Source organism: Pteropus medius, unplaced genomic scaffold (genome assembly GCF_902729225.1).
Source record: "Pteropus medius unplaced genomic scaffold, Ma_sr-lr_union100, whole genome shotgun sequence".
Taxonomy (NCBI): Eukaryota; Metazoa; Chordata; class Mammalia; order Chiroptera; family Pteropodidae; genus Pteropus; species Pteropus medius.
This window is the reverse complement of record NW_024348534.1, coordinates 490,487-518,335: the sequence shown is the minus strand read 5'-3', so window position 1 is coordinate 518,335 and position 27,849 is coordinate 490,487. Positions and strand designations below refer to the sequence as shown.

General features: G+C 36.7%; 1 protein-coding gene across 2 annotated transcripts in view; it reads left to right on the top strand.

The window, feature by feature from the left end:
- The window catches only part of ECM2 (extracellular matrix protein 2), a 37,656-nt gene extending 13,988 nt beyond the window's left edge, over positions 1–23,668 (top strand). Inside the window, exons 2-10 of one of the 2 annotated variants that reach the window (XM_039880367.1) lie at positions 188–500; positions 3,668–3,856; positions 6,284–6,751; positions 8,795–8,910; positions 10,535–10,670; positions 14,570–14,727; positions 16,899–17,038; positions 18,352–18,678; positions 19,773–23,668. In XM_039880367.1, coding sequence (XP_039736301.1) covers positions 212–500; positions 3,668–3,856; positions 6,284–6,751; positions 8,795–8,910; positions 10,535–10,670; positions 14,570–14,727; positions 16,899–17,038; positions 18,352–18,678; positions 19,773–19,941 — 1,992 coding nt within the window. In that variant the 5' untranslated portion in view covers positions 188–211 and the 3' untranslated portion in view covers positions 19,942–23,668. Of the gene's footprint in view, positions 1–187; positions 501–3,667; positions 3,857–6,217; positions 6,752–8,794; positions 8,911–10,534; positions 10,671–14,569; positions 14,728–16,898; positions 17,039–18,351; positions 18,679–19,772 lie in introns of both variants that reach the window. The other variant, XM_039880366.1, reaches the window with a different exon arrangement.
- Positions 23,669–27,849: the final 4,181 nt, after the last annotated feature.

Here is a 27,849-nt window from a genome sequence, read left to right as displayed (position 1 = left end):
GATGTTTCTTGATTCTAATAGAAAAATTCTAAATTCTGATTTGGCAGTAATAGTATAGCATAGAGCCCACTATCATGTGTTATTTCTCAAAGACTCTCTGCTGAAGAATGTAGGCAATTATAAGCCAGATTTCAGAGGTAAAAAGTTAGTCACCACTAACTCCAAAATTGTTTCATTCTCATTCTAGGAACTGGATGGTGAAAAAGCAAGCATGAAGTTTGCAGGTCTATTCTGTATTTTTCTGCTTATCATTTTCCAAACTGACTTTGGACAAAATGAAACAATTCCTAGGAAGCAAAAAAGGAAGATGTATTACAGAAGATTGAAAAAAAGTTCTTCGCCAAACCACAGATCCAGTAGACAGCCTGGAATGCAGCAGACAACAATGGGGACACCAACAGCAACATTTCCCATGGTTAGCTTGGATTACAGCATGGAGGAGAAGTCTGAATCCTTTATAAGGTTTCTTGGAGTAGAAACAAGCTATAATGTGCTGCCAGGTAAGAAAACAGTACTAAAGAGAGACGGAGAAAGAACCTCCATGAAGATAATTTAAAAAATTTTTCAACTTATATTATCTTTTGGTTTAATCCACAAAGATAAATTTTAAATTAATGTTAAAAATCATTTACAGAATGTATTTAGAATATAAAACTGGAAAACAGAAAAAAAAACAGTTATCCTACAACTATACTTACGAAACCATAATTACTATTTTGTTTTATTTCTAGTCTGTTAACTATGTCATGTATTTTAAATAGTTGTTATCATAACATAGGTAATATACACATAAATTTATAAACTGATTTTTCATTTATAATGATATATCATCTAAGATATAAAACAAATTATTCAGATGATTCTATACATGGCTAGTAAATATTTTCAATCAAAAATTTTCAACAAAAAAATAGTTAAGCCACTGATTTTATTTTATACAGACTAAACCAATGAATTTTTAAAGGCTGAAAAGATTGGAAATTCTTCCAAAACTTCAACTAAGCATTTTTAAAAACTAGTATTTAATGGTCCACATTTTTGCAGGTTCGGAACAACAACAAAAAAATTATATAGTTTACATAAAACTTTCAAATGACCAAAAAAAAAAAAATCACCAGATAATATTCTGTGGCCAAATGCTTCTAAATGATGTTATTTCCTCAAAGTTAACAGAAATAACATATAATCACCATGAAAGTACACAATTTAGGTCACATTTACAGCATGATAGGGAGAAGAAAAAGTCGGAGGCTGGGAAATCTTACTAAAAACATATGATAATAATAGTGTACCCACAACTGCTAAAGAATGATGAGGTCATTTTCCCTAGTTAAGTGAAAAGTTATCTAAGCTATAATAAAAAATAAAAAGGTTAAAAAGTATGCATAATGTGATCTCAAATCTGTTTTAAAGTATGTAATATAGGGTAGTGTGCATAAAAAAGCACAGAAGATGTATACTAAACATTTCTCAATTAACCTAAAATGTTTTCCAGTGGTCTAATAGTGCTTTTTTATAAAATAATTGTGGTAAATACACATAACATAAAATTTATCATTTTAACATTTTAAAGTGTACAATTCAGTAGCACTTAGTACACTCACAATGTTATGTAACCATTACCGCTATAGTTCCTGAACATTTTCTTCACCCCAATATGAAACTCCGTATATATTAAGCAGTCACTTCCCAGTTTCCCCTAAACCCAGCCCCTGGCAACTACTAATCTTTCTGTATTTAAAATTTGCCTATACTGGATATGTCATATAAAAGGAGTCATAATATGCAGCCTTTTGTGTCTGGCTTCTTTTACTTAACATAATGATTTCAAGGTTCATCCATGTTGCTGTGTGTCAGTACTTCACTCTTTTTAATGGCTGAATATGATTCCATGATATAGATGTACTACATATTGTTTATCCATTCATCTGTTGATTCTACCTTGGGTTGTTTCTACCTTTGACTACTGTAAATAGCACAGCTATAAACACTTGTGAACAAGTTTCTATGTGAACTCTTGTTTTCAATTTTCTTGAGTATATACTTAGAAGAAGAATATGGGGAATATAAATGCTGGGCCATATGATAATTCTATGTTTAAGGAAATACCAAATGTTTTCCATAAAGGTGACACATTTTATATAACAACCAGCAAATGTTCAAAGATTCCAATTCCTTTGCATCCTTGGCAACATTTGTTATTTTCCATTTTTTTAAATATAGCCATTCTTGTGGATGTGAAGTGGTATTTTGCTGTGGTTTAATTTATATTTCCCTAATGACTAATGATGTTGAACACCTTTCTATGTGTTTGTTGTCTTCTTTGAGAAATGTGTATTCAAGTCTTTTGTTCGTTTTTTAATTGGGTTGTTTGTCTTTCAACAAGTTTTAAGAGTTCTTTATGTATACTCTGGATATTAGGCCTTTATCAAATATGATTCGAAAATATTTTCTATTTTCTCCCATTGTGTAAACTGTCCTTATACTTTCTAAATGTCCTTTGATGCACCAAAATCTTAATTTCAATGAAGTCCAATTTATCTATTTTTTGTTGTTTATGCTTTTGGAGTTATATCTGAAAATCCAAGGAGGGCACAGAGATGTACATCTATGCTTTTTCCTATGAGTACTACAGTTTTAGCTTTTATATTTAGGTTTTTGATCCACTTTGAGTTAATTTTTATATTTGGTGTGAAGTAGAAGATGGCTTCATTCTTTTGCATGTGAATATCCAGTTGTCCCAGCACCATTTGTTGAAGAGACTATTGTTTTCTATTGAATGGTCTTGGCACTCTTGTCAAAAATCATTTGGCCACAGATGTATGGGTTTATTTCTGGACTTTCAATATTCCATTGGTCTATATGTTTATCCTTTTGTTAGTACCACACCACCATGAGCTGATTATTGCAGCTTTGTAGTTAGTTTTGAAATCTGGAAGTGTGAGTTCTCCAAATTTGTTCTTTTTTTTTTTTTCCCAAGATATTTTGGATATTTGGGGCCTGTTGTAATTCTGTATGAATCTGAGGATCAACTTTTCCTTTTCTGCAAAAAAAGGCTGTTGGAATTTTGATTATAGTAATTTTGAGTATAGTACCTTTATAATCAGAAAAAACTTATATGTATCTATTTTTCCACAAGAAGAACTAGGTGACTGAGATTAGTCTACTTTAAGTAACCAAATGAGAGATAGGGTATGGCCTGAATTGGAATGACACAGTGGTGAGGGAAAGCGGGGAACAAATGTAAGAGCCCATTTGGGGGTGGAATTTGGGAACAATGGCTTATCAGATAGAGAAGAGTTATTAGGAATGACTAAGGTCGGAAGTAAAATATTCCCTCTAGTATTCAAATCTACTGTCTAATGGCCTGCTTAGTTGACATACTTATCCACATATCTATTCTTGTATAACTTAGCCATCCTGACAGATACAGGATGGAAGCACAATTCACAGAGTCAAGTTACTGTGAGGAGGTCACTCTGAGCCTAAGAGAGAAGTTGAGAGAAGAGCACATGAAAAGCATTTCAGAGGGTTACAGCCGAGCATGAATGCACATAGAATGCTATTCTTTTGTGGTTCTATCTATCTGACTTCACAGTGTACTCACTTCTATTCACAGGGGCTGGTAACTACAGAAGGAATTTAAATGTCTTATGTTCTCTTTTAGGAAAGAAAGGACACTGTTTGGTGAATGGGATAACCATGTACAACAAAGCTGTATGGTCTCCTGAGCCCTGCACTACCTGCCTCTGCTCAAATGGAAGAGTGCTTTGTGATGAAACCATGTGCCACCCTCAGATGTGCCCCCAAACAGTTACACCTGCAGGAGAATGCTGCCCGGTCTGCTCTGATACCGGTATACATATTTAGCCAAAACAAAATATCACATGTGATTTGGTCCTTAACTTCCATGTGTTTTCATTTTGTCTTTTACCTTAAGTTTTTAAAAAAATTTATTTCAATTCGTTTCAAATATACGGTACATTGGTTAGACATCTATATAGTTCATAAAACGATCACTCCAGTTGCTCCCTTGATGCCCTGGCCCTTCACCTAGCCATCATATTAATGCTAACTGCATTCCCTATGCCATGCTCCCTATCCCTGTGACCAATTATCAACTACTAATTTGTACTTCTTTAACTTTTCACCCCATTCTCCCAGCCTCCTCCAACCCACCTCCCCTCTGGCCTTCACCAAATTGTGCACTATATTTGTGAGTCTGTTTTTGATTGGTTTGTTCTTTTTGTTCCTTAGATTCGCATATAAGTGAAATCATATACTTACCTTAAGTTTTAAATCATCATAAACTAGTCATCAGAGTACTTAAAATATTGGCACAATTATGATAAACATAGAAACCACTTGGAAAAGCACATAGTAGGGGTCAGAAATAAAAGATCTTGGCTTTCCAGTTCTAGCTCTATCAGAAGAAGTAAACTAGGACTAGATCGCATTCCACATTTGACTCTTGGCTTTAGAAATGTAGTGACAGAATTTACACAGCCGACAGTCCCTGAGTTCTTAGTATGTATGAAGAGCTCTGCTTAGTCCTTTACATGCATTATCTCTCTTAGCGCAACACAACGTGGGTACAATTATTATTCCAAAAGAAAATTAAGAACTCATGGTGAACAAAGGGAGGAGTGTATATGTAGACAGAATAAAGCCCAACTCTCCAGTCTATTTGGAGCAGTGCTTTCTTTTGTGGCACTGCTTTGCAGAGGAAGGTTAAGCTATGGGGTTTCGTTGGCTGCTTCTGTCCCCTTATCCTATGAAGCTCATACCTGATGGAGTACAGAATCCTTGGGAGGGAGGTGCAGGTCTGCCCCAAGAAAAGTCTAGCCAATGAATTATGAAACAAATGCATGTTAAATAATTTGATGAGAAGGGATTGGGATGTGTTTTATCTATGATCAAGGTAGGTTGTTTACACACACAGGATGATCACAGAGTGGGTGTCTACAAAAGTCTCCTGTCAAGAAGAACTTCAGAATACTCAGGAATTATATTTTGGTAGCTACTACCAATTATTTTACTAAGGTATTATGACTTCTAAAAAATGTTAAAAAAATAAGTGTTTAATAATTAAACTGACTTCTTAGGAGTGAAACACAAAGTTTATAAAGGCAAGATTCAGAAATTCTCAAATATTTTTCAAAGGAAATACTATAATTATTTTGGAAAAATAAACTTGGATCTACAAGAAGGATTTTAAATGTTTCAGTATGATAGCTTTAGTTTCCTTCTAATTTTTTCCTATTCTCCTCTTGAATTTTCTACCAGAGATATGAAAAAAATAACTCACAGACTTTTTTTTGGGGTGACATATATAGTATCAAATAAAAGCAGGGAGATGATTAAGTAAATTTGTATATTTTGATGGAAGAAAATCTATGCACTGAACTCACTCATCCTTAGAACTCTTCAGTCAGAGGGTGAGTATGAAGTCTGATCTTAGCTACATCTTCCCCTCGTTAGCCTAAGATATTAACATCTAAATGCAAATTTATATAAATTTTCTACTATTACATTTCTGCTCTCATCATCATGGAATAATAAAAAGTACTCTCATGCATATGTCTAGGTTAAAACAACATCATTTAAGTCCTGGATGTATTCTATAAGCCTCAAGAAGTAAAAATGACTTAAGTGGATACTGAGTGGAAAAAAATAAGAGAACTCTCTATCAGAGAATGCTTTTAGACCCAAGGAGCTGAAAGAAAATTAGACAAAAATAATAATAAATCTATAAACAAAAGTCAATTTTACTACCATAAGCAAGTAATATATACATGTTTCACTTTTTTATGTCTGATAGTGTACAAATTCTTACATTATTAATAACCCAAATGAATTGAACAGTATTATTATAAAGGTATCACGTCTTACTATATTGCAATCTCACAATAAAACTGATTACCATTTTGCATCATGTGGCAATATCATTCCCTCTTTAGTCACCAGGTAGTATGACCCTTTAGTAAAAATAAATAGTAAGGCCACAGGCAAAACAAAAATTATCCATAGTAGATCTTACAAAATAGAAGTAAAGTTAAAATTAAAATTATTCAAGCAAAAATTTCAAGATGCATTTCATGATTAAGCTGTACTCCAATACCTGAAGGGACTAATACTAACTTCATTTTCACTATGATTCTTCCTTTTATTAATATTACAACTTGCCCCTGCTGTCTACTCCTTGTGTGGTGAGTAGCCTCCTATTCACTACTCAGTGGTACAACATTAAATGACAAAACGGAATTTTCTGGTGATTCTTCAGAACAAAGAGAACCTACTCATTTACTTCAGAAGCAATTGCCACCTCCTCAGGTGGAAATGGATCAAGCATTGAAAAAAGAGGGACTTCAATTTGAGGAGGATGAAGACATTACAGAAAATGAAGACAGGGAGCAAAAGAAAAAGATCCATGGACCTGGGGATGCGGGAAGACTTCCCAGTGAGGGACAGAGCAGAGAAGAGGAAGATCGGAGCCCTGGGGAGGAGGTGAAGCAGGCCCATCAACACAGAAACCCAGCAAGGGAGGAGGAAGACAAAGACGAGGATGAGACCATCAGAGGAGACGTGTTCAGGATGCCCTCTCAACTCCCAGTTCCTGCTCCTCCCAGAGGCATGCCTCCTCTGCCAAGCAGGTGCTCTCTGTCCTACAGGACCATCAGCTGCATCAGTGCTGACCTCTCACAGATACCACCACTAACAGCACCAGAGATAACAAGTCTGGAGCTCATTGGTAAGAGATGTTGATGTCTGTTTTACCTTGTGCTTTAAAAGTAAATAATTCTCAATATCCTATGAATGTTATATTTTAATTTCATAATATAAATTGACTCCAAACAGCCTAATTTCACAATCTTCAAACATATAAACTTTGCAGAGGAAATAGGTGTTTACACAGGTAGAAAGCAAATTCCTCCAAATCAAATCATGATTTCCCATGGACTTTTTTCTTAAAGTTAGCTTTACTGAGGTATAATTTATATATAGTAAAAATTTATTTTTAGCATGTTCTTGAGTTTTGACATATGCAACCACCACCACAATCAAGATACAGAACATTTCCATCACCTCCCCAAATTCCCTCACATCTCTCCTTTCACAGCCCTGGCCACCATTGATGCATTCTTTCAATAGTTTTGCCTCTTCCAGTATGTCATGGAAATTGAATCATTCAGTACATAGCTTTTTCAGTTGGGCTATCGTACTGCTTTTGAGGGTCACCGAGGCTGTTGCATTTATCAGTATCTTGCTCCTTCTCACTGCTGAGTGATGTTTCATTGCTTGGATGAACCACAGGTACCCCCTGAAAGACAGCTGGATAATTTCCAGTTTGGGTCAATTATGTGTACGGTTGCTTTAAACACCTGCGTATAGATGTTTGTGTAGGTTTAATTTATCTTTTCTCTAGAGTACATACCCAGGAGTAGGACTGCTGAGTAACAAGTAAATGCATGTTCAACTTTATAACAAACTACCAAACAGTCCCTAAAGTGGCTGCCACATTCCTGCCAGCTATGTTGGAGAGGTCCTGCAGCTCCACTTCCTGTCAGCTGTTTTCCCCCTCATTTTAGCTATTCAGATGAACATAGAGTGCTCCAGATCTTTTGCTTATCATATTTTTATAGGGCCACCTAGAAGGGTTCTGAGTAGAAGAACGGCATGACCATATGTGTGTGTATGTGTATGTGTGTGTGTGCGTGTGTAGTTGGTTGGCGGGGAGACTGGGTTGGTTGACAAACTTGGGCATTTGTCTGCATGACAAGGCCCATGCTGGGCACAGAAGCAGGAGTGAAAGAATCTGAATAGAGTTTCAGATGTGTCTTAGGGGAAATCATAAACTACCATCAAAGTAATAAATGACCATAATGAATACTCATTAGAAAAAGTCCAACACCTTTGTTTAGGATGGCCAGTCTGATGGGACACCACCAGTGTCGTGGCTTTCCTGACACCACTTATGACCTCCTAAGAAATTCTTCTCATATATAGAGACTCCTCTAGTAATGCCCCATCTTCCTGCAGCCTGCAGCCAGATGTGCTCTGCCATAAGAAAACTCAATTTGTCAAAGTCTAAAGTCTTATGAAAGATAAATAAGTTGTGCTCAGTCACAATATCTTGGTTTTACAAGCAGGTCACCATGTGGTTTTTATAGTATTCATATTTCTGGTAAGCTCATTTTCTGGGTTTAAAATCATTGACTACTGTACTTAACTAAATGTCCAAACAACCCCACAAATTTAAGGCATGCAGGAACTTTTATGGATTAAAATCATAAAAGTAAAACATTAAATCTAATGGCAATCTGACAATTATCTCCCCAAGCTGCTTATTAAGGAAACTGATGCTCAGAGAAGGTGAGTGATATGTCCTGATTAAAAATAGTATCATACTTCTGATCCAGGGTCTACTAAATGTCAATGGGAAAATATGAAGAACTATAAAAATCAGTTTCTATATAACTTTCCAGAAACATGTCCTTGTTATAAAATGTATGTTAACAGAACTGTCTAGCAAACCGTAATCTGGCATTTTAGAGCAGTTTTATCTAAAACATAACAAGTTCTTAGAGTGAAAATTTTGACTATGTTAAACAGTCTAGTTACAGTCTTGTTATTTTCCTAAATGTGCATTTGTTTACATAATATATATTCTATACTTGTTATGAGAATTGTTTTCTCCTCCAGATAAAGCACATGCACGTGTGTGGTACATGTACACACATATACATGTATGTATAGACACACAGGCCTAAAACACAACTGCTGTGTGTCCTAGGCAATTCCATCACCTCCATTCCGGATGAAGCATTTAATGGATTACCGAATTTGGAAAGGCTTGATCTGAGCAACAATAATATCACCTCTTCAGGCATAGGTCCAAAAGCATTCAAGGTAAATATACACTCTGATTCATGAGTAACAATCTGCTTAGATGGTTTTTTCATGACATGTACCAGCAGCAGGTGGAGATAGGAAAGGGAGGAAGGGTTAAATGTTTTAACAGGTAGTTTTTAAGAAAGTTTCCTCTCTGATGTCTGTAAACTGTATTCATTTTTATCTTGAAAAAAGTCTGTTGTTTCACATGTTTCTGGCTGCCTTTTCTATGCTTCACCATTAGAGTACCAACAACAGCATTAATGACAAAACTAATGTGAATTTCCCCCAAGTAGCTAAAAACATATTGAAATATGGTCTCTTAGTACATGAGGTATTTCTGGGAAGAAAGGATAGCTTAATCTGGAAATTCTATTAACATTTTGAGGCCAGCAAGTTAGAGCTTCCCTATTTTGTGCCATGGGGAATATCTGATGAAGCATACTTTAGTAAGAGGGGTTCTGGAAAAACAAATGGACTCTGATGAAAATTGGCAAGGGGATAGGTTGGAGGGGGGAAAAAAAGGGAGAGAAGGGAGGAAACAGCACAGAATAAACTTCTGAAAGACTCAGATTTGACAATTTTTTCTCTTAAAAGGAGAAAAGGAATTTCAGAAAAACAAAACAAAGGCAAAAGCAAGAAAGGAGAGGTTTGTGTATATAAACAAATACTAAAAAATATGTATGCTTTAAGAAACCCAAGTGAAACATACAACATCCCGCAAGGTCAAACTTTATCCCCTTTGGACAAATTGCTGGCCTCTTAAATGCTCAGTTCCTGGTTCTCATTCAGATTTTGGGCTGACAGATGAGAACAGTCCAGGTAGTGTACATGTTTGTCACAGGCCCAGAGTATCTGCCCCATGCTAGCCATCCTTCTGACACCTGGGACTCGTGCATTTCCTGAATTTGATCAAAAAGCAAGACACTGTAGGAAATTATCTTCTTTGCTTGTTTTTAAATTTTCTGTCCCATTCCCAAACTGCTGGAATTTGACTCTGAGCACCACTAAATTGTTCACGTGGCTTCACTAAAACCTGACCAACTGCAGCACTCCTTTGGTAGTGAAGGCTAGTATGGCTATCGAGCATGCAACCACAAATGGAGATTCACTTCTCAGGCAGTCAAAACTGTTTGGGTACCATACAGGAATAGCTTGTGATATTTGTAGCACTTCATTTGGAAGAATTTCCACCATAATTAGTGCTATTTCATGATTCTTGATGACGATAGAAAACTCAGGTTTACAAATACATTGGAAGGATTCAAATTGCTGTCCTAATTTTAATATCCAGGCCAGATTCATGATACTGCATGATTTCATTAACTTTGTATCTATTGCTGAGACACAATCCAATGGTGACAGGAGCTTTCTCTTGCTTAATAAAACCACAGTAATAGGTGATAAATATGTCATATGAAATACAAAATCATCCAATGTAGTTTGCTGAAAATGCCTGGGAATAAATACTACAAACAATATCAACATCTACCTAGCAGGGAGAATATGGGGATTCCTGTCTAAACCTGAGTAAGTACAGGTGTAAGACTTCAGTAATTACAGCAAACTGAATGTTAAATAAGACACATTACTATACATCTGTGACCAGATAAACAAGTAATTTTGAGATTTGCTTTTTAAGCTTCTGAAGAAGTTAATGCATCTGAATATGGATGGAAACACTTTGGTAGAGATTCCTTCAGAACTACCATCTACATTAGAAGAACTTAAAATCAATGAGAACAATCTTCAGGCTATTGATGAAGAAAGTTTATCAGGTATTAAGCATTTGGTTTAATGATATGTGTCCTTATAATCTTTCTTCTATATTCACATGGGAATTTTTTTTTTATTTGCAGTATTGCTAAAGAGTTGCTAGTGAGGTTTTTTTAGGTCACTTTACAATTTAAATTGATAAACTTATTTTAACTATTGACTGGTAAACTTTTTAAAATGCATTTTAAACTGCCCATTGTCTTAAAAAGTACTCTAAATAGAAATAAAACGCTACGATTTCAGGTTCTCATCATCTATAATACAATAACCGAATTCCAAATCCGTAATATCCTAACATTTACACTAACTTTCCACACACAGCCATATGTTCTGGTGCTGTGTCTGTACTGATGTTTTTGGTGGTGGTTAGTGGTGGTAATGCTGTACTGCAGTTTGTTGATTGGGTATCTTTTATCACTATTAGATGCTCAATACACTCCAGTAGCAACTCTTGCCACCTCCACACATTTTGCTACTTTAATTTGTCATTTGATGGCACATGAGAATTATGTATCAAATATGAATAAGTAGGCACTATATGTGAGGCTGAGGGGATATCCTACAGAGTACATTAGCTTTAGCACATGTACACCATGGCAGTCACTTTGGCTTTGACCATCTTGTTCCCAAGAGGGTTATCATAGCACTTCTGCCACTAGGTATCAGTGAGGTAGTACACTCACCCCACAGGGCAAGACAAAAGATGCGTGTGAGTGTTTGGCTGCCATGACAGCCTGGCTTTCTTATGAATGGGCTTTAGTGAAGGTGCCCCACATTCCATACATTTGATACACCTAGAATTGACTATTATGGTTGTGCATTACTAAAGCTGTCATATATTGAACTCTGAATAAAAGAAGCAGTTTTTCATTGAGCTTTTCATAAATTCTAGATAATGTCTTTGATAAGATTATATGTTTTTAAGGACAAAGATTGCCTAATTTTTCGTCTTATCTTCCTAACAGTCTAATGCAGCTCTGGAGGTATAGTGCTCAAAAATTTTTATTTGTCTTGAAATATATTTATTATATTAACATTGATAACAACCTAAGCCTTTAAAGGAATAAAATAATTCAATTATTTCCTTTCACTCCCAAAAGTACTTCATAGAAGTAAACGCTTCCAGTGATGAGAAAAAAAAAAAAAAACACAACAATATGTGAATTGCCAAATCTGAGGATTCTAGAGTTATAGAAATACTCTATTTCCAGATGGATTTCAGAGTACAGAAGAAAAACATTAATAAACACAAAATTCAGTGGGCTTTGTCATATGGAAAAGATATTAGAAAATTCAATTTCTAACTACTAGAAATTGAAATAGACCAAAGGAACACTTAATTTAGAAGAAGTATATTAACAGGCTGTACGTAAACTATGTATGAGAACATAATCCTAGCAGTGTTATCAAGTGACATGTTGTAAAACAAAAGCCCATATTTAGAAGGTGCTCTCACACATTTCTGCGATTGCTTCTCTGCACATTCTCCCTCATGCACAAATGCTTCCATATCTCCAGAGGGTCTACTATGGTCCAGGGCAAACTGGCCTCCTCTCTCCCCTGCATGCTCCCCTCTCATCTCCATAGTCCCAGTACTGTGGAGGCAGAAGCCCTGTGAAGGTGGCCAGTGAGGAGGCTCTCCACTGTCATTTCATCCATAGAGCCTCCTCTATTCTGTGTGGGCAGGCTCCTCTTCTGTTTGGGCTGAGTTTTTAGTCCTGCTCCAGTGTTAGCCCCTTGGGTGCTGGTTTTTTTCTTGACTACTGTAGCCATTGAGGCTCCCTAGTTCCTATGAGTCCTGTTGGTGTGGATGATCAGGCTGACCAGCAATGAGCAGGGTGAGCCTGAGAAAGGCCACCGCCAGTGCTGTGATTCTGTTTCTTTAGGGTAGAAGCCCCTGGCTTCGCCATCAGTGGCCTATTGTTCTTCTATTATCTCTTGTGGCAAGTCTTCACTTATGACCTTTCAGGTTATATATAGTTCCAGAGAAGGGAAAAAAGGCAATTGAGGGAGAGAAGAAGCATGTGCAAAAGCATGGAGAAATGAGACAATCTGGATGTTACGGGAACTTCATACAGTTCTGTTGAGTCTGGGATACAAGGTGTGGATGGAGCAGTGGGGAGTGAAGGGCAGGAAATGGGCAGGAACCAGACAACAAAGAGCTGCACATGCTGGGCCAAGGTGTCTGGAGTTCATCCACGATCCACCGAAAGATTTGCATACCCACTATGGAGAAAAGGAGGGTCTTACAATTCAGGGGGAGAGATGGAGGACAGAAAGGAGGGACAGCAGGAGAAAACTAGATGTGCTTTAAAAATGTTCCTGTCTTCATTATTATGGAAATAAACCAATATCTACAATCACGGCAGCCCCTCTAGCAATGATTGTGCGTGGCTATGCACTTGGAATACCTATGAGATCTTGTTCTCAAGCATATTTATCCATGTTCATAACCTGTCATGTTGTTCTCTTATCCAATAACAGGAAAGAATTCCTATCAGTTCCTTGCTAATAAATCCTCTTTCTATCCCAAGTCTACAAGAACATTTTAACGTTTTCTAACTCCATCCTGTTTCTTGTTACATATAGGAACACACATACCATGTGTGTTTCCTATACATACAGTATACGCATAAACCAGAGAATAATTATAAAGTGATGTATAATATCATGTTTGCATTGTGTATTATGTTTCTTTTCTGAGGTCATGTAATGACCATTAGTCTATTTCTATTATGTTTTTCACTGGAAAACTTCTATTACATCCTTGAACCTCAAATATGTACCAGATAAATATAATAGATTCTCAGTATATTCAGTTTTGGAAATTAAAGAGACTATGAGGAAATATAATCACTTATCATAGTTTACTTGTTGGCCTTATTCCTATCTCTCAGCCCTTCCCCTAATCCTAAACACCACCTGCTGAACCCTGCTCATATTTCCATTTCAGTCAAGTCTACCCTGCTGTCTCCTCTGTTTCATCTTCTAGAGTCTATGATCCGTACTCCTGAGAGTACTGTTTTGCTTCTCTGATAGGCCTAAGAGTAGGAACTAAGTTGCACAGAGCGTTCAGAGCAATGCTTCTCCGTGACTTGAGCTAAATATGAAAACATCCCCTATTCTAAAAATCTTGGCCACTGAACAAACTCCAAAGTTACACCCTGAATATCTGACTCAGAAGCCTCTGGGAATCATCACTGCTGAGCTGTCCATTCTTCTTTAAGCTTCCAATTAATTTGGATCATTACATTCCTGAGGCCAGTAGAAATAATTTAGAAAAACACTTGTTTGTATTAAGGCCTTGTAGCTCGATTTGAATGCATAGAAAGTTTTTAAATTTTCTTTTCAAAATGTCCATTTGGCTGCATTCTCTGCCAGGAAGTGAACAACGGTGATGGGAATTCACTGCTGCAACTCCTGTGTTCAGAGACGGAGGGTTTGCCAGGCAGAGTGTTCCTTCTTTGTCCTGGAAAGGGAATCACCCATTGCATTACACTCTTTCTTCATCCCCAATTATGTTGCCATTTCAACCTACCTGTCTTTGCAAATGCTACAAATGATCTTTTACAACCTTTTACTTCTTGCTCATCACTGCCTCTGTGGGGCACCCCAATTCTCTTAACCCCAATCCCCCAGTTCCTTATAGTGCATATTTTCTCTACAGGCCTGCCTCTCCACTGGACCCCATGGCATTCAGCATTCAGCCTTAGCTGAACTGAACATTTGGGATGTACAAAGTACTTGAGTAAAGGTTCTACAGGGAAATGCAAAAAAAGAAGCTACAACATCTGCCCTCCAAATAAACTAAACATTTCAAGGACATTTTATAAGGTTATAGAAATCACGTGGTTTTCTAATTATCTTAATATCCTGATAATTTTTTTTTTTTTTTTTATAGACTTAAGTCAATTGGTCACCTTAGAATTGGAAGGAAATGATCTCAGTGAAACCAATGTCAATCCTTTGGCTTTTCAACCTTTGAAGAGCCTATCCTACCTGCGTCTAGGAAGAAATAAATTTAGAATTATACCACAGGGTCTTCCTGCTTCTATTGAGGTACCAATATCTTTCTTCTAATGCTTTATATTTTAAATATAGTAAGCAACAACAACAATAAAAAACAATATATTTTAAGAAATTATTGTGGTGCATATTAAACTCAGTAATTTTGATGCTATATATCGAATATACCATAATTTGAACAGTTTTTTCTTCAAATAATATAAAATTATGAATCAAAATTATAACTATGAAACTAAATTATAACTCGATAAAGTAATATATGGTCCTGCTGACAGCTCTTGGGAAGAGACTGGGGAAGATGAACTGAAAAGGTAAACAGAAACTACAGCTTGCAAAAGATATCCTGACTTGCAAGACAGTTTACTGTCCCAAACAGGAATTGTGACATTCATCTCAAAATGCTCCACCCAGAGTCCCACATGGACTAGCAGTGACCCTGACTGGACGGACACAACCTACAGAGAAGACTGCTGACTGTGCCTGCAGGTCCCCCTCCCCATAACTTACCAGTTCTGACCAGCTCCTACCAACTGCCCAAGTGCTGTTCTGTTTCCACCCCTTCTGGAGATGCCCCTGCTGCCCAGCCATGTGGTCTCCTTTGCTGCAGCAAGGAACACAACTAAAAGGGAAAATACCTGGTGGCCTTTGCTTTTGACTGCACACCACAACTTCTTGCATTAAGAACACGGAGGTCTGGTAGACCCAGCTGAAACACGGGCCGCCTCCTCGCCACCCCAGCCCCTGCCATACATACACAGACACACACACACAGTCACCAGCAAGAAGGAAGAACAAAGTTTCCCACAGCTATGGACACAGTGAACCAAGAGGGGGCCACTGAACTCTATCTGCTGCTGCTGCCAGACCCACCATCCTTCCTCCTCCTCCTAGTTGCAGAAAAAGATATAACTTTGGAACTTACCAAAACAGTAAAGACTGAGGTTCCAATACTTGGCTATATATAACAATCACTTGAATTCTAAAGAAATACAGACTCCCAGAACTATCCCAGACATGCTAAATTAGGTTCTTTGTAGGGTGAAGTTGGCAATTTATAATTTTTCTAAAAATTTTCAATATGTATGCACACAGTAACATACACGCACACACACACACACACACACACACACACGATCGACACCCCTCTCTCTCTTGAATAATACAAAGAGCAGTGTTTCCATTTGACCCTCCTGTCCTTGGTTTCTTTCCAAAGGACCTGTCAGGAGTGTGAGAAGTACTGTTCACACAGGTGTGTGTGCTCCTAATCTATCCAAGGCACTGCTTCGGAGCTGCACAATTTCAATGTATGGATAAGTGTGCTTTGACTGAGGTATATCTATGTTGGAATTTACACTTTAAAAAGCTTACAGGTGGTTCTAATATACTACCAAGTTTGGGAACCACTGATCTAGTTTACCCCTAAGTACATATGAAAATAAAAGCAAGAAAGCAAAAAATCTCTTTACCCATTTTGAACAAATACAAAAATTAAGGGACAAAAAGGGGAAAATTACTACAAAGGAACAGAAAGTTACATTGAAGATATATACCAATTCTACTTGTGAATTCCAACAAGATCCTTGAGTGAAAAACTCTAATATCAACTGAATTTAATTTGAAAGCAGCTAGCTGTTGAAAACTTCTAGTTCTAGTAAACTTTACCCTGATGTTAAATCAGTGCTCTTAATTAACTTTTAGTTAATTAATTACAATATGAGATATTCTAAACAGTGGGAGCCTAAAAAAATTACAGACAACACGGACTGATGGGGACCAGCTAGGATGAGTTTTCCTCATATGTTAGCTGTGTAACCTTGGGCACAACTCCTCATTTCTCCACTGCTAAATGGGGATTATAATTTCTACCTTTTTTCTAGGGGTTTGAAGCCCGAATGAGATAATTTATGTGACTAAGTTTTATAAATTAGAAAGCTTTATACAATTTTATGGCATGCTATATCTTGCAACATTTTACGGTTAAAAATAATTAAATAAAATTCATTTAATTCCAGAACCATACAGATACATTTTTTTTTCCAATTAGAAAATTTGACAGCTTAAAAAATGAACTCACTTGGAAGAGCAGTAAAAGACTCTTTAGATAATACTAATGAGAAGTCTATAATACTATTTTAATTTCTATGGAACTGAATATATTTGACTAACATGAAGAAAAAAGTAATAGTCTTTTCTCTTAATTATAGGAATTGTACCTAGAAAACAATCAAATTGAAGAAATAACTGAAATTTGTTTCAATCATACCAGAAATATCAATGTCATTGTACTATGTTATAACAAAATTGAAGAAAACAGGATTGCTCCTTTAGCCTGGATAAATCAAGAGTAAGTAATATGCTACAATATGACTTTCTTAGTTTCTTCCTTTTGCCATTATTAAACAGGGTATGAACATGGGGGTGTTGAGGGAGGTGGCAGCATCCTTTCTTAGTGAACCTCTCACTCCCTAAAACTTAGCCACTTTAATGCAGTTCAAATCGTTCATGATGTAACCAGTGTTAGAATGACCATGGTGATTGCTGCTATGGACACCTTACCACATACAAGTGCTGAGCCAGCCACAACGGAACCTGAGCAGTGTGACCTGAGGTCTGATCACGTCACTCTTGCTGTTGACCTCATAGGGCAGTTGTGAAGTCTGAGATAACTCTCTGCACAGAGTGAGGAAGGAAACTGCCCTTTTTCGTCTCCTCGCTTAGGCAGAAGCACCAGGCTTCTCTGTCCTACAGCACACTGTCTTCATTCCTCCAAACCATTTCTCTAACTCAAGTCTTACAAAATAGACTGGAAAATGCTTGGCCTGATAGCCGAGGCAGACAGCAGAGACTATCTTCCTGGAGAAGAATCAGTGGTCCCAGGCTGTAGTCCTCAGAGAAGGGGCCAATGTGGGGGCCTTGCCCACCATAAGGAGAAGGATGAGCCATGTAGGGAAGCTGGCTTGAGCCCTGTCAGCAGGTCCAGCATGTGGCAAGGGAACAAGGGATCTGACTAGCATAGCCCAGGAAAAGGTGTCTTTCAGAAGCAGAGTGGAGAGAGATGAAAAGAAGCCTCGAGGGCCAAATGGGTTCAGCATGATATGGCGGCAGCAGGTGATTAAATCTTCATCAGGTGCAAAGTTTTCATAGGCAAGCAGAGGCTACAAGTGAACATCCTGAAACCAGCCAGGTAGCTCACATTTCCCGGATTTTCTGGCCAGTGAACAATCTTTTCTAGATCCCTCAGTCTCACTCCAAGTCCCAGATGTCATGTCAGATCAAATGTGGAATAAGAATACAAAAACTCCATAACACTGCTACTTCCTTGCTGGAGCCGAAGAAGATTTTAGGGATAGGCAGTTTGATGTTGGCTGGGACTCCTGAATTTCATTTCTGATTCAAATTTGAACTTAGAGATATTTGGAGACCTCTTTGGGCCTCACCATTACCCCTGGGATGAGTTTTTTTCCTCTCTGAATTCTGGTACTCCTCTCTGATGTAGCTTGAACAGCTGTCCTACAGCCACTGTCACACTAGGAATCATTACTGCACACTGAATGCTGGCAGGAGAACCAATAAGCATGCTGACTGGCCTCGTCAAAACCTAGAGCTCATAGTCACTGCCCTGATGTTCTACCCTGTTTACTCTTTTCTTTGCTATAGAAATCTAGAATCAATCGACCTCTCCTACAACAAGCTCTATCAGGTCCCCTCCTACCTACCCAAGTCACTACTGCACCTTGTGCTCCTCGGGAACAGGATTGAGCGCATTCCTGGCTACGTGTTTGGCCACATGAAGCCAGGCCTGGAATACCTGTATCTGTCATTTAACAAACTCTCCGATGATAGTGTGGACCGAGTCTCCTTCTATGGGGCTTATCATTCTCTGAGAGAGCTGTTTCTGGATCACAATGACTTAAAATCTATACCACCTGGGATACAAGAAATGAAAGCACTGCATTTTCTGAGGTTGAACAACAACAAGATACGGTAACTTCTAGCTTTTTCAAGTATCTATTTAAATTGTTGCAAATGACAAAATATATGATTAAACAACCATGACATGTTGTCCAGGATTTACTCTTATGAAAAAAGTAACACTTTAGTTGCACGAAACAAGATTGGCAAATGATAATAATTACTGAAGCCAGATGATAAAAGTTACAGAAGGATTCATTATATTTTTTCTACTTTTGTACCATGTTTGCAAACTTTCATAGTAAAATATTTTTTAAATAGTGTATTGTTATATAATACTTAGAACCTTAACAGGTTGAAATGAGGTATCAAGGCTAGATTATGGTGCTGCTCTCACCTTCACACATAATAATATAAACACTCTAACCTGTAGAGCATAAAATCTAAATATATGCTAAAATGAAAATTAATTCTATCTAGAGTCTTCTGAAGGACAAGTTCTAAATAAATTTATTGATATTCAGCTTCCTTCACTTCTGGAGACACACTTTTCTGCATGTGTTCCGTCTGCCCAGAGAGCATGAGTGCCTCAAGAATTAACGTGGAACACTGTGTTAGTGCATATCAACAAGAGAGGCAGATCACTGAGCTCTGTGGACTCTTCCCTGAGGATTACATCCTTACTCTTTTCCCTATCTCTAAAATTCCAAACACATTTAGGCTCCCTGTTGTGAACTGGTTACCCAGTTATTCTTATTTTCTCTTCCTTTTTCTTCCTAGATTTTTAGGAGGTCTTTATAGATTAGCCCTATATTTGTTATAAGTTGCAAAAACTTTCTCCTAGTTTGCCATTTGTCTTTTAATTTTGCATTTTTTAAACCCTGTAGTCAATTTATTAATCTATTCTTTAAGTGCTTCTAGTTTTTGGATCACAAATAGGAAGATTTTTCTCTACTTTCAGGGTATGACTGTGCTTTCTCTATTCTAATATTTTTTCACATTTAGATCTGTTATGTATTTGGAACTTTTCCTGGTATATAATACAAAAAAGAAATCCATTTTTATTTAAGAACAAGAAAATTTTTAAAACAAATATAAAATTTCTAAATTATAAAGTAAGAATATTACTTGGACCATTTGTGATTTTCATGTCTATTTTTCCTTAGGAATATTCTTCCAGAACAAATTTGCAATCCGGAAGAAGATGGTGATTCAACACTGGAACACCTTCATCTTGAAAATAATTATATTAAAACAAGAGAAATATCATCCTATGCATTTTCATGCATAAGATCATATTCAAGTATTGTTCTTAAACCACAGGGTATCAAGTAATTCCACTTTTTCCTTTGTCATTTATAAACTGTACTCATATATTTGTTGTAGTAACATTTGTCATCAATAAGAGAGACTGCATATCATGTTATACTCAGTATCATTATGCTAGTTTATCTGATTCACCAATCACAGATGAACAACCAAAAATATATCCAGAAGGTTTCGTCTTCTAGCACTTTAATGGAGTTTCATTTTCACACTCTAGAAAGAAGCCATCTCTTGGCAAAGTTTTTCTCATGGGACTAGGATATTATGCACTGCTGGGCTAGACAGGGAGAATCTGTAACAAAATAAGCATGTCTTTTACAATATATAGGCCTGTGAGTACTGCTATTAGCTGGAAAATCCCCAAGTCCATTTAAAAATTATGTATGTTATGGTTCAAGACCAAGAAGTGAAGGGCAGTAAAGAACAACAGGTAGAATTTATGAATAAGGGTTCTGTTTATTATTCTACAGTTAAAACAAAAATTTATTTTCTTTAAGACCTTATGCTACAATCATTGGTATAAATACACTTAATTATTGGGGTCGGCGTTATTTAGTTCCTTATTAATTACATCTGTGAAATTAAAATACTATTGTAATGTTAATTTCCTGGTTTTGAGAATTGTTCTATGGTTATTTATATGGTTATAAACATTAGGGGAAGCTGGGAGAAGGGTATATGTGAATTCCATACTATTTTTTAAACTTTTCTGTAAGTCCAAAAAGTGTTAGAATATATTAGGATCACCCTTGTTATACTTTACTCAAGATCAAAAGATTTTATGGAAAGCAGTGGAGCTTGTTTAATATATAAGTTAATTATCCTTAACTGTACCCTTGTAAATGTAAACCTAATGAATTTTTGAAAAATTTTAGCACCTATCATATTTACCCTAATTTGCTCAAGTGTATCCTTTTCCTCAGTTCAATTTAACATAAAGCTATTAGTATTTACTATATAGTAGACCCTACCAAAACCACATATTAAAATTTTCATTATGTAATGATCTTTCATATTTCTAAAATAATTTATAAAAGATACATATAAAAATTATGTTGACTTCTCTTGTTACTATCAGTTTTGTGTCTTGCAAAACGCCAGGAACTTGGGCAGGTTATTTTACTTTTTGAAGTTCAGCTATTTAATCTTTTAATAGTTCTCTCACTACCCTCAAAACCTTCCAGCCCTACCTCATAGGGCTGTTATGAGAACTGGAGAAGAATAAAAAGCATCTGGGAAATGCAGTATGCATGAGTATATTTATTATTACCAAACTCTCATATAAAATTGAGAGCAGCCAGCATGTTCAACCAAAGATGACTATTTCCTGGTTCCTCAGAAAGCACCCCTCTCTTCAGTGTGTGTGCCACCACCCTGGCAACAGATAAATCTGGTACTATGAATTAGATCTGTATTGATTATTTCTTTGCATATGGGGCGTTGCATGGTAAACAGCTAGGGCATATACCTGCTGTATCTTGTTTCCCACCAAAGACTGTGAAACTTAGAATAGAGACAATTCATTTCTTGGATCTCTGTATTCTGTGGGCAAAGTAGGAGCTAAAATGACTGTTGATCCCCTTAGTTTAATCTGGATCAGCTCATAAGTTATCCAAAGTTGATATTGACAATAATCCTAAACAAAACAAAAAAGGATCTGCAAATTTAAGGATTTACATAGGAAAAGTGAAAAACTGAACTGAAAAACATTTATATAGTCATAAAATTAATAAGAAATAATTTCTTATTAATATTTCCTAATATGGACATCAGAAAGCACAGAGCATTTTTTATAAACAATAAAGTCATGGTTTGACAACTGGTAATACTTAGGAATCAACTGACTGTTCTGCATAATAGCAACATTGACTATGTTTTCCAAAGCCATTATTTAAACATACCATGAATTACTAGTTTCATAGATGCTGACATAAAAGAATAAAATACTCAAATTCTGCTGTTTAAGTAAAACCTCAAAGGGTGGGGTAAAACCTATGATATTTATTCCAATACTTTCCCTTATTTAGAAAACAGAATATTTCCTCATAGAAGTATTTACAGATTAATAATGACAACTATTTATCTGTCCACAGTTGAATGTGAATTCAGATCCTTGGTCAGCTGAAAGTTCAAAAATATTAAAAGTACTCATGAAAATAGTGAGAAGTTTCTGGCCATCTCTAACTTATGCCAAATGACTCCAGGGGCCCTTATGCCCTAGAAGTCTATGAAACATGAGGCCCATCTCTTGTAGTTAAACAAGAACGAGTATCGTAGTTCTGAACTGGAGTCCTTCTTAGTTGTGGACTTGGCCAAGTTAGACTCTGATTTCTAGTTTCTCAACCATGAAACTGGGGGGAACAACATCTATCCCCCAGGGCTGCTGGGATGGTTAAATGAGGCGATGTCCATTACATTGCCAGGCACAGGGTTAATGTCAGATAAAGTGAGTATCCACTCCTTCATGGACAGGCCCTGGGAAACCACAGGGAGGAAGGTTCAGTGACTTGCTCAAGGCTGCCAAGCCTCTTAATATGGTAGATATTAATTATTCAAGGAAATTAATTCCTTAGATTATGAAATACAGTGAGAAAATGAGTGGGCCTATTACACTATGACAGGGATCAACAAATACTCTCCATAGAGGGCCAGGCTGCAGTGGGACCCTGCAGCCATGTCAGCGGTCCTCCCAATTTTGGCTGCCTTTCCTCTGTGTCACTGCATGCTCATATCCATGGCACAGAGCAGAGTAAATTTAGAGCAGAATGTGCTCGAGTAGTGGCTCCATAAACACAGAGTGAAACTGGGACTCAGAGTCTAAACTATTTCTTGTTATAGACATGGGAGTAGTTCAGAAGCAGATTTTTTTAAAATCCTGATTATTGAAAAGAAAAATAAGTCTGACATATAAGTGTAATTACTTATAAATCATAATTATAAATCATAATTAAAATGGCCAATCAAACTGGAAGAGTATCTGATCAATAAACCTGTCCTGCAGATAGATTTCTATTTCTGAGATAACCCACACGTAGGTGTACAGGGATAGAGTAAGAGTCGGTGTGAAAGCCTCGGCCTTCCTATCTGTAGCTGAGTGCAGCATGCTCTGGGCAGACGGTTCTCCTAGGGAGTATAATTATTTCATTACTACCCTGTGAACACCAGCTCTGATTGAACCTAATTGAACAGATCCAGAGGCATTTGTAAAAGATTTTCAGAGAAACTAAAAATCTATCATAAACAATGTAGTCCTATGTTATCACACGTTTGATCCTATGTGTCTTAAACAACACTTCAGCATATTCTAACCTATTACTCAGGTCTCTGCTTCAAAGTGCTGAAAAGGAACTGTTAAGACTGTAAGCCATGCTGAAATACATTCGGTTACACAGTTATCTGCAAAGAAATGAATGCTTCCAACCAGTAAATAGAGCTTAGTGATCAAACAACGAAAAAAATAAAGGCGTGACTCTTTCTTCTTTGAAGTTATGTTTCTCTTTCTACATGAACATGGATAAAATAAAAACTTACAGTCTAGCATATTTTTTCCTTTGCACAAAATGTGAAGAATGTGAGTCCACACAAGAGAAAGCAGATTGTATTAAAAATAACATGTGATTGCACTAAACACATATTAGTTTGGAAAAGACAAGAAATACATCATGTTATTAAAATGTCACTGTGTGTTTCTAAGTAACAGACTCTCTGTGGTCGAATAAACTTACACTAAACTATCCGCTGATTCAAGCAAGTCTTTTTATAAATTAGAATCTGCTGAAGGTTTATTTGTTTTGAATAAGTTGGGAATTACATCCACAATTGTTAAATTTATACATGACCTGTCTGAAATGCTAATTTAACTAGTATTGCAATATTCAGAATAAAGAATGCATTATAAAATGAAAATCTATTCTAGGGCAGTAGTTCTTAACTATTTGAAGGATGGAACCCTTTGAGGATATTATGAAGGCTATGATGAATCTTCTATACAGAAAAATACATATATGCAAAACACTACATGTAGCAAAGATGCATAAATCCTTTCCCATATCTTCTAGGGATTCATGTACGCTAGGTGAAGAGTCCCTTTCAGGGTAACGCCTTAATTTACTTAAAATAAACTGTATATATAAATACGTAACAAGTTAATTTTAAGACTTAAAATTAAGGCAAATGGCCTTATTTTCCACAATTATTTAGCTTTTATTCCCCCATTTATTTAATAATATTTTTAAGGCCACAGAAGAGTTGAAAGACTAATATAATAAACAACTGTATACTCTTCACCTACATTCACCAAATAATAATGTTTTGTTAAATTCGTTTTATCTCTTTCTCTCTTTCCATATCCATATCTATACATACATATACATGTATGTGCAGATGAAAGGGGCTGGACCATTTGAATGTAAATTGCAGATATTATAACATGTCGTTTCTGTATGAATCTCCTAAGAACAGGGATATTTTCTTATATAACCCTGAGACAATGATGACGTTCTCTCACATTATTAAATCCAAGAAATTTAAGACTAAGTATTACCTAACACAGAGTCCATATTCAGATTTCCCCAATTGTCCCAGCGATGTCCTAAATTGCTGTGTATGTGTGTGTATGTTTCAAGATCCAACCAGAGTTCACATCCTGATCCTTTAGTCTTTTGTAATACAGACTAGGACTTCCCTACCTATATGAGGTTTCATAGCTTTACTTTGTTGAAGGATCCAAGCTAGCTATCCTGTAAAATGTCCCCTAATCTGCATTTGTCTGATTGTTTCCTCACGATTAGATTTAGGTAAACATTTTTGGCAAGAATCTCACTTAAGTGATGTCACATACTTATTTTTGTATCATATCACAAGGCACAAAATGTGCTGGCTCGTTATTGGTGATGCTGAGAAATTTGGTTCAGGTGGTATCTTCTTCCTCTTGTAATTAAGAAATAATCTGCAAGGTAAGACTTGAGGCATTATTAAAAATATGTGATGCCTGCGCAATATTATAAATTGTGTAAGTTCTTCATTTTTCATAAATTAAACTTAATTCATTTTAAATGAAAATTTGTGGCATTAATTCATTTTCAGAGTGAAATGTCCCTCAGGCTTTGAGTTGCAGAAGTGAGTCCTCAACAGCACAGTGGGTAGAGGAGGGAAAAACAGCCAAGAACCAGAGACCAGGAGCCCATCTGAAGATGGTTGCTACCATGAGCATAGCCAATTGCTGGAACTGCACAGGAATTAAGAGCTGGCTTTGTCGGATTGATTTTTTAAAGATATTCTGCAAATTTGAACTTTGACATAAAATTTCCTGGTTTTTAAAAATACCATATGCTCCAAACATAACACATCTGCAGACTAAATACTGCCAGTGGGTTGTGATCTATGCTACAATATAAAGACAATTCATTATAAACCAGAATCTAGTCCACCATGAGGGACGCCTGAACATTCAAAAAAGAACCCATAAAATCATAACCATCCACTCCTTTTAGAAGTCTTATGAGTGCCTACTATATACAAACTCTATGTTATACATAAAGAACATATGCTATTTACATCCTAGGATTCAATGGCCTAGAACATTCTTAAACTAGGTATTTGCAAGGCATGCTCCCTCACATCCCTCAGTGCTTCACTGATGACTAAACTCCCTCCCCGCTCCCTCTACTCTCCTGATCTTGCTTTTCTCTATAGCACTCAACAACATTCATTGAATGAACAGATAGACTAACAGACTGTTATACAATCCATTTCATTGTACTTAGAAAGTGAGGACAGAGAGGGAAGGAGACACCAGATACTAGCTGGTAAACCACAAAACTCAATCACATGAGTGATACCTGAGCTCAGGAAAGCGTCACATGTGGCCACAGTCACCCCTAATCCTCACTCCCTGTATTCTTAATTTGAATGAGATGACTTCTAAGGCCCTTTCCAGTTTTTATTTGTTTGGACTTTGACTGCTCCATTTCTACAGCAGAAGGTCAGAAGGGTCATAAGCAATTTATTTTTACATGATTGGAATATACTGAGCCATGAAAGAAATTTGTGTTGAAGAACTTTTTATGGCAATCCATGTCTCTGTTCATAAAATGTTACTACTTTTTCAGTTTTGTAATTTTTTTTTTTGTTTACCATACAATAATGTACAGGTTATTCATGATTCCTAAAGATATTGTTTGATATGGTAAAACTACTTCTCCAATATTAGACCAAAGCCTGATGAGACAAAACCCAAACAAAAATAACAAACAAACAAAGACAGAAAAGAATTAGATCCCTTCCACAGAACCCCTACAGGAACCAAAAACAAAAGATTTTCTCCTCACACTATTTTAGGGAAGAAGAGGTACACTGCTATGTCTGGAATAAAAACCTGCAAAGATGTGGGGAAAAAAATTCAATTTCTTTCCAAATGGTGTGTCTGCACATGCTGGACCGGCTCTGCAGTTGTGAGGTGGACCTTCAGACCCTTCAGTCGCAAAACTATGGGAGGGGGTCTGGATACTGGGTTGAATGCCTGGCTTTGCTGTCTGCAGAATAGGATGAATAAGTCAAATATATCACTCCAAGCCAGTATTATACTCCAGGGCCTATTTCTTTCCTCAAGACCATTGACCAAAGATCAAAGCCAAGACATTGGTAGAAGACAAGTTTGGGTTCACAAGAGCAGAGAAGAGAAAGAGGCTGTAACACACCTTTAGAAAAACAACATCAGAGGAAGTGCCTCTCAGCTCTCCAGACAAAGAAGTAGAACCCCACCTTAGAAGGCCTGTGTAGAAGACATGACTGAGTGGAGGGTGACGTGGACAAACTATGTGAACAAAAGCAAAGGTAGAGAGTAAGAAGCACATGTCTCACTGAGAGGAGGAGCCACCACTCAGCCCAAGGCGAGTGGGGCCATGTAAAACCAGGATGGCAAAGCTTTACTTTTCAAGAGAACTTGAAACCTCATAATTTTTAAATACAGCAATTCTACTTAAAAATACATACACATGAGCCTCAGACAAAAAGAATGTTTGAATATTCAGAGCTGCACTCTGAACAGGAATTAACTCAGTTGACTATGTACATATCATAAAATTATATATAAAATCATATATAAAATATATAATTTGTGGCATATTCATATAATAGAATACCACACAGTAATGAAAATGAACAAATGATTGCTAACCACCACAATGACCTAGATGGATCTCAAAAACATAACACTGAATGAAGAAAACCAGACACAAAAGAGAATGCCCTGTATGATTGATCCATTTATGTAAAGTTCAGGAATAAGCTACAGTGTTTGAAGTCAAGCTGCCTCTGAATAGAGAGATTCTGAGGAGGGCTCTGGGAATGCGGGGATTTCTTGACCAGGGTCTAGTTTGTGAAAATTAATTGAGCTATAACATTACGATGTGCTTATATTTTTGTAATATATATACTTCAGTTAAAATTTAAAAAGCGAAACATTGTATAGGACAAACGGGATTTTTCCCAAGAGCTTCCCATATATAGCCACAGCTCTGATGAAACTCAGGTTAATAAAATCCAGTTCAACTTTCCAAATGTCCAAATTCATAATGGTATCAGATACACATTTTGAACTAACCGTAACTGGATAAATGGGAACATGAGCATTCTAACCAAACAGGAAGACTGCCAGTCTTCAGGTGCTGCATCTGGAGCAGGCCTGAAGCCTCTTGGGAGCCAGCGTATGAAACTGACCGACCTGAGGTCCAAGTAAGGGTATTTTATTTAAGTGAGGCCTGGCCACCCTACATATCTGAGGCACAATATTCTCTCTATGGCTGTAGCTGCCATTTCTCTAGGAGGTAAGAAAGGACAGTCAGATTCTTTACGGAAGAGAGAAGAGACTCTGCTGACTGGAAATGTGCTTTGCAACTACGCTGACCCCCACATCTG